The sequence below is a fragment of the Aplysia californica genome, unplaced genomic scaffold (assembly GCF_000002075.1).
Source record: "Aplysia californica isolate F4 #8 unplaced genomic scaffold, AplCal3.0 scaffold00014, whole genome shotgun sequence".
Taxonomy (NCBI): Eukaryota; Metazoa; Mollusca; class Gastropoda; order Aplysiida; family Aplysiidae; genus Aplysia; species Aplysia californica.
The window spans coordinates 1,903,988-1,912,527 of record NW_004797284.1 but is presented as its reverse complement, the minus strand read 5'-3'; the positions used below and the strand labels follow the sequence as shown (position 1 = coordinate 1,912,527).

At 41.3% G+C, this 8,540-nt stretch overlaps 1 protein-coding gene across 1 annotated transcript in view; it reads right to left on the bottom strand.

Annotated features, from left to right (window-relative positions):
- Positions 1 to 3,481, bottom strand: part of LOC101851164 — a 9,547-nt gene extending 6,066 nt beyond the window's left edge. The window contains exons 1-2 of the mRNA XM_005090248.3: positions 3,253 to 3,481; positions 27 to 1,836 (exon numbers count right to left, since the gene is read on the bottom strand). Coding sequence (XP_005090305.1) covers positions 27 to 1,836; positions 3,253 to 3,455 — 2,013 coding nt within the window. The 5' untranslated portion in view covers positions 3,456 to 3,481. The remainder of the gene's footprint in view (positions 1 to 26; positions 1,837 to 3,252) is intronic.
- Positions 3,482 to 8,540: the final 5,059 nt, after the last annotated feature.

Here is an 8,540-nt window from a genome sequence, read left to right as displayed (position 1 = left end):
CCCCTCCCCCCCTTCCCAGGACATACCTCACAAAAGAACTTCTCGTAAGTCCTCCACAGCTGCTCCCTCTGCTCGTTCTCCCGGCCGGGGAAAGGGGTCGTGCCCTCCAGCTCAGCCCCCAGGCTCTCCGTCACCTCCCGGAAGTGCATCTTGATCTCGCCCTTCAGTTTCTCAATGTCCTTCATGAGGATGTCGTACGACCTGCTCAGTGCTGCCTGCGGCGTGTAACTTCCTGTCGTCGTCGTGGCGACGTTTCCCCGTCCCCTGTCTCTGTGAAGTGGTCGCAGGATCTTCTCCTCCTGTCCTGAAGCAGACTCGATGAAGTGATCGTCCGCAAAGTTCAAGGCCGGCGTGGAGTGAACAGACGCTCGCCCCAAGTCTCCGCCAGGCGCTCCCTTCTCCTCGTCCGTGCCTTCAGCAGGGGGAGGTAATGACGTCTCCGCAGCTGCCTCGACAAGCGGGGGTTGACTATCGTTACAGGAGGAGTGGTCAGAAGAAGAAGAATCCACATTGTTTACCACCGCGTCTTCCGGCGATACGATCGACTTCTGATCAAAAACAGAACCACTCCGTCTCTCTCTGTCGACCACGCTTAAGTTCTTCGGCCGCAGTAAGACTGAGACAGTGTCGGGAGAGGACTGCGAATCAGCCGAACCAGAAGGCGTATCTGCACATGTGTCTGCGTCTTTGCCCTCCACTATTCCCACGCTCAGATGAAACTCGCTCAGCGCCATGTCCACTTTCCTGCGGAGGTTCTCGCAGCCTTGTGTGTGGATCTTGGCGGCGTTGGAGTGAGGGGAGGCCATCACCCGGCCCACACGTTCGTCAAACGACAACCACGAGTCAGATTTCTCAACCAGTGTGCGCCCATTGAGGTGATAGTCCACAAAGTCGTCCGGCTCGAACCGCGTAGTTCGCTCAGAGTTGCGATTGTTGTTGTCCAGATCTCGAATGGCTTTGATGGTGGCCTCGCGGGCCCCGACAATGTTGACCTTGACCGACACGACTGTTCCCAGACTGGTTTCTTCCCCCTTGATGCGGCGCACCAGCTCCACGAATACACTGTGGAAACAGTTGGCCACCACACCCACCTTCTTCTTTCTCGTCTTGGACAGATTCCGCCTCTGAATCACGTTTTTGATGGCCTCGCGGGCAGCGATCAGAGGCTGAACTTCGGAAAATAGTTCGTTCCGGCGGTGCGCCAGCTGCTTGAGTTTGGCCTTGCTCTCGTTATGACCTTTGGCCCAGTTGACCTTGCTCTGCTCGGCTTCCAGCTGAAAGTTCACGTTCTGAACGTCTTCCTCCACTTTGTGCAGGAACACATTGAGGAACTCTCGGTCGCACTTCTCCAGGTACTTCTCGCTGTCCACTCGCTCGCGGTGGAGAATGTTTCCCTTGAGGGTGGTCAGACATTTGGTGAGCATGTCCAGACTCTGAGCGTGAACCATGATCGTCTGCTCCGCTTTGGCCATCCTCTCCTCAATGAGGCTCTGGCAGCGGGTCAGGCTGTAGACGTCTTCCAACCGGAAGTTCACCGACGGCAGAATGTACACGTGCAGCAGCATCGCCAGAGCGGCGCGAAACGCCGACCCGGACAGAGACTTGCGGAAGTAGCGATCCGTCAAGTCGAAACATTTGTTCATCATCTCGTTGTAGGAAGGGTCAAAGTCGTAGAGGGAGCTGTCGTCGACCAGCGGCCGGGCAGAGTTTGACACAAACTCAAGGTCAGGGACGCCACGAGGCATGTCGCTGCAGGCTGAAGACTTGCGCCTCATCTGCACCCCGTCCACGCCCTCGGCTTCCACCATTTGTTCGACGGGCGTCCAGAAGATGTGTCTGGAGAGATGGTGAGAGAGAAACACATCAGAGTCATGTAGGCAAGACGTTTGGACACATTTCTGGCCACTGAATCTTTCACACACACACAGTCTTAATAAAAAAAAGAGAAAAATTACAGTGGAATTCGCTTAAATCAAACACATTTAATTCGAAAACAGCACTAAATCAATTAATAATAAATAATAAATCTGTCCCACAAATTTCGGCTTAAGCAGACTCCATAGAACCCTTTAATGAAATTTTGGGAATAATTCAAGGATTTTAAACACGGTAAAATCCATTCATTAAATTTGAGATGATGTGTGCTGTCCAATTTTTTATTCGCAACACAAGTCAGACGAATTTAGTAGACTAATTATACTAATAATTTCAAGAAGGTCAGAATTGCCAAATAATCAATAAAGCTCTACTCCATTTCATTCATGGATTCTGTCTGAACAGCATCAGTCTGAAACGGAAACATATATATATATATATATATATATCAGGGATGTAAACAGGTTTTGAAAAAAAAGCCGGGAAATATGCGCGCACTGACTGAAATAAGAATACCGTGAGACTAAATTATATTTGTTTCTTTCCCTCTATTACAACAAATAATCTCTATTTAGTATATATAATATGTATTGTTTATAGTAGACTTTTGTTAAAAGCTGGGGCCCAAATGGAAAGTCAGCCGATAAAAACGGAAAAAGACGAAAGATTTACATCCCTCATATATATATATATAAAACAGGGAAAAACCGTATTATAATATCATATCAAAATATTATAATATCTTTACGAAGAGACACTAAAAATACACCGCACATAAACTTTCCACAGCTTAGCAGTCCATAACATCTTCATATTCTCCCCCCACTAAAAAAACAGAAGCACATAAACTTTTCACGCGATACCCACAACCTATCAGTCAGAGACATTTCCCCAGTACTCACCTCCTGTTACAGTCTCACAAGACACTCACCTCCTGTTACAGTCACACAAGACACTCACCTCCTGTTACAGTCTCACAAGACACTCACCTCCTGTTACAGTCACACAAGACACTCACTTCCTGTTACAGTCTCACAAGACACTCACCTCCTGTTACAGTCACACAAGACACTCACCTCTCGTTACAGTCACACAAGACACTCACCTCCTGTTACAGTCACACAAGACACTCACCTCTTGTTACAGTCACACAAGACACTCACCTCCTGTTACAGTCACACAAGACACTCACCTCTTGTTACAGTCACACAAGACACTCACCTCCTGTTACAGTCACACAAGACACTCACCTCCTGTTACAGTCACACAAGATACCCACAAGACACTCACCTCCTGTTACAGTCTCACAAGACACTCACCTCCTGTTACAGTCTCACAAGACACTCACCTCCTGTTACAGTCACACAAGACACTCACCTCCTGTTACAGTCTATGTACACAGCGTCCAGAGCCAGGGTTTTGAACCACACGGCCGGCTTGTTGGTCAGGGGTGAGTCCTCTGCCTGCCCGCCACCCTCCGAGTAAGGGTGGACCCCGCCCACCAGCGGGTAGCATTTGTCGTCCACGCTGATGTTGTCGACCGCTGCCGTCCGCTGGTTCAGCTTGAGGAGAACCCTCATGGTGGTGGGAGCGGTTGTTCAGGGGGGGGGGGGGGGGGGGGGTGCTGCACAGATATACGTTCATTTTTAGTAAGAGTTTTACAGCATTATAATTACAATTAGGTCACATACATGTCAAATATTAGACGTTTTACTAAAAGCTTTACCCTTGATGCTTTTTGGGGGTTTTTTTAGTAAGTGTTTTGCAGCACTTGCAACACAATAAGGTCGTATAAGTGCCGAAGATTAGAGGTGTTACAAGAGAGTAACAAACACAAAAAAGGAGGAGGAGAGAGAGTTTAGTTTAGTAGGTGTTTTTCGGCACTCGCAACTGCATAAGGTCATATGAGCGCCAGAAGATTAGAGCTGTTACAAGAGAGTAACAAACATAAAAAAGATGAAGGGGAGATAAGGACAATAGATGTTTGATAGGAAAGAAGAAGCAAACCACACCAGAACACCCGCCAACCACCCACTGCTGCATAGACGTATGTTCAAAAGAGGAGGGAGAACTATGTTTTAGTAGTTTAAGGTTTTACGGCGCTCACAACTGCATAAGGTCATATGAGCGTCAGAAGATTAGAGGTGTTACAAGGGAGTAACAAACATAAAAAAGGAGAGGAGATAAAGACGATAGATGTTTGATGGGAAAGAAGGGACGAACCACAACAGAGCACCCACCAACCACCCATGGAGGGAGAACAATGAGGACTATAGATATTAAAAGGAAAGAAGGAGCAAACCCCACCAAAACACTCGCCAACTACACACACGCGCAGATAAGGGGCAAAAACTTTAGTTGGAAAGTTGGTCTAAGAAGTAGAGAGAAGCGTATTGATAATAATTAATGACTATTAAGTTCAGGCAAAGAGTAAGACAGACAGACAAATGACAGACAGACAGACAGACAGACAGACAGACAGACAGACAGACAGACAGACAGACGACAGACAGACAGATGGACGGACAGACAGACAGACAGACATAAAAGAGAAGAATGAAATAACCCCAACCCCCCCCCCCCCCCCTCCTTCCACAAGGATGGAATAGAGAGGGATAGCGAGAGTAAGAGAGAGGGGAGAGAGAGGGGAAGGGGAAAGACACAGAGATATAGAGAGAAAGAGAGAGAGAATTCATCTCACCTTGCTGTGATCTGATCAAGAGAAAACGTTCAGTCCCAGTGATTACATCACGAGCAGAGACAGGCCTTCACATTCACAGCTGTCACCTGGCGCATAAGAAAAAAAACCATGATGATACCATTGCCGAAAGTAACAGTTTATGGTGGAACTCAGATTCATCGAGAGGAGATGGGTTCTCCCCCTCCCCCCCTTTTTATTAATTAAAATCAATATATATATATATATATATATATATAAATAGCTCGGATATATAATTCTAAGAAGTGTCATCCATTAAGGATGAGGAGCCAGGGTTGGTGATTTTTTTGATTTTTTAAATAAAAATTTAAAAAATCGATTTTTTATATTTAAATCAGATTTTTTTTTTTTTTTTTATGTCGACACAGTTTGGGATTTTTGGTGGGTAAAAGTTGTTTTTTTTTAGTGCAAAATGCATTGTCTTTATTTTAACTAATGATTAAGTTAAGCAACTGCAATTTTAGAAAGCCTTAATCTGCTATATCAGTGAATTATGGCTACAGACAAAAAATGAAGAAAATGTCAGTCTAAAAGGAAGGGGGGGGGGGGTAATTATGCACAGATAAACTTGCATTTTATTTTTATTACAGTGTGTGTGTGAGCACGCGCTTGTGTTTGTCTAAAAAGAAAAAGAAAATGCTAATTTCAATTATGAAAAAAAAGTAAATTGAATACTGTATCATTTTACTACTTACAGTGACAGGGGGGGGAAGCAGACTTTTAAGCAATTTTAGTCTACTAAACCTTATATCTGTTTTATAAAACCAAGGAAAGGAATTCTGAATGTTTAAAGATGTAAAAACAGAAAACATTTTTTTAAAGTGATTTAAATCACTGAGTTTTATTTTTAAAATCAAGTTGATTTAAAATTTAAAAAATCCACTGATTTAAATCGACCCGATTTAAATCAACCCAACCCTGGTTTTCAATTATGAAAAAAAAGTAAATTGAGAACTGTATTATTTTACAGTGACGGGGGAAAGCAGACTTTTTTAAACATGATTATATTAGTCTACTAAACCTTATATCCGTTTAAAATAAAACCAAGGAAAGGAATTCTGACAGTTTAAATATGTAAAAACTGAATACATTTTTTTGAAAAGTGATTTAAATCACTGATTTTTATTTTTAAAATCAAATTGATTTAAAAAATTTTTTAATCAACTGATTTAAATCAACCCAGCTCTGATTTCAATTATGGAAAAAAAGTAAATTGAATACTGTATTATTTTACAGTGAAAGGGGGGAAATCAGACTTTTAAGCATGATTATATTAGTCTACTGAAACTTATATCTGTTTTATGAAACCAAGGAAAGGAATTCTGAATGTTGAAATGTGTAAAAACCGAATAAAAATAATTTTTTTAAAAGTGATTTAAATCACTGATTTTTATTTTAAAAATCAAGTTGATTTAAATTTAAAAAATCAACTGATTTAAATCAACCTGATTTAAATCAACCCAACCCTGTGAGGAGCATGGCCCATCAATGAACAAGAAAGAAAAAAAGCTTTCGAGAAAAAATGTTATATATATTATATATATATATATATATATATATATTATATATATATATATATATATATATATATATATATATATATATATATATATATATATATATATATATATATATATAAGAGATTTCTAGGAATTGGAGACACAAAATAAAGTATAAAGAAGTAAGTATTAAATATGTAGAATACGTATGTACAGAAACACTAACGCATAAATTCAGGCAGCTAGAAAAATGGCAAGAGAGACAGAGTCAGAGTATTTTATTGCAGAAAGTCTGAGACTGAGGACGGTCCAAGAAGTAAAGTCCAACAACTGGAAAAGCTAAAAGGCAAAGAATATTTATTTCAAATATTTGTGTCAGCATGCATGGGGACAATTTAATATCTTGACATGAAAGTGTACAACTTATCAAGAATCCTATCCTACAGCCTCCAAACATCCAAGTTTTAGATTAATTGGAGTTAGAGCCATGACTTGGCGGGCCGTAGGATAAAGGTGGTGGGGGGGGGTGTCTCTGTGAGTGACTGATGAAGGGAGAATGAGTGAGTAAAAAAGCCAGTGATGGGGGAACTAATGATCATACACGCGGTAGGAAGAAGGGTAGGATCATCATCAGTGTCAAAGTCAAAATGAAAGGCATAACATGATAATTTAAGCATCATCATATAAATTATAAAGTTATATAGATCTAGAGAGCTAATCTAGATATCTAGATCTAGACTAGAAATCTAGATCTAAAGTAGGCCTAGATCTAGATCTAGATCTATATAAAAATTATGATATAATCATTTATTTTTTTTAACCAAAAAAGGCAGGACACGAGCACAAGTGCCATACACGTTAAAATGTCTTGAACTTAAACTTGAACTGGATCTGATCTAGATATCTAGATCTAGACTCTAGACCTAGATCTAGATCTAGAGTCTAGATCTACTAGATCTGATAACCAATGACAATAAAATCAACACCCACCATAAAAGCAATGACAAGGATGACACAACACTAGATCTAGATCTAGTCTAGATCTAGAACTAGGCCTACACCACACCAAACCAGTCACCAGCCTAACTCGAGTCCACTGACCTTTTCTCTCCTACTGTCTACTGCTATCCGACCTGTCCTCAGGATTACATTTCCTTCAACGAGAAGAATATATCGCTCTCTAAGAACATAGGCTGGCAAGTTCCGAACTAAAGTATAGAATAAAAACAGCAAACTTCCAGCCCAGGTTTCGCTTACTTAGTTTCAGTAGTTCCCAAGGATTCCCCATTCCAGTTGGACTTCCTCGTTTGTTTACACCAGACCACAACTAAAAATGTTCACTGGGTTTCGGAGTGAAACGAAAGAACCGCACCCAGGCAGCGTGTTGGAAGATGGAAAATAAACACGCACTTTCGATATGACTCATAGCCACATGGGTTTCTCCCTTGAAAGACAAAGGGGTATTCAGAAAGTGGGTGAGGAGGGGAAATTATATTATAAACGCAAGACTCTACTTGACTTAAGCTACTGCCAAGCGCGGGAAACTGACAGAGATAGACTATGAATGAAGTGATTAGGATTAACCCTTTGACGACGTTTATGGGTTTGTTCGTCGGAAGATGGGGAAAATATCCTGGGCTGATATTACTGATTATAAATAAGGGACCAATTTCAAACTGCTCGTACATGTATTAGTTCTTGCAGAATTATTATTAAGTAACTTGTTAAAAGTTTTATGGCATAAAACTACCAACGTGTAGGATAGCTATCATGATCTCATTGATTTGTGCTTCGATACCACCAGGAGTCCAGAATTATTATTAGAAATTGCAGCGCCTAAATAGGCCTAAAAGATCTGATCGGTTTTGCGTTGGTAGAAGTGAAACAAGAATAGCATTAGCATTGCGTTTTCCCCCTTCGCGGTAATGGGCCCGCCCTTTTCTTTTAAGCGGAGGCAGTTGACCCTTGCACTTTGCACTCGTGTTTCAGGTTCAAATTATCTGGTAATGTACATACCTTTTTGTTACTTTGAAATCAGTACTTATTATTTGGGCTTACTGATAATAATATGTTTGTTTTAGTTACAGTTTTACGGCACTTGCAACACAATAATTTTAAGGTCATTGAGCTTACAGATAATATGTTTGTTTTAGTAAGAGTTTTACGGCACTTGCAACACAATAATTTTAATTTATTTCCGGGGTGCCTAAGATTATAGGTGTTACAAGAGAGTAACAAACACAAAATAGAAGGAGGGTGGATAAGGACGGTAGATGTTTGACTTTGACAGTAAAGAAGGAGCAAACCACACCAGAGCACCCGCCAACCACCTACTTAATTACTGATAATAATTGTGTGTTTGATTATGTTTTGTTTTGAAGCAAAAGAGTTACATCAAGGTTATAAACATGAAGATCTAACGTGTGGTTGATTGTGATTAAGTGTGG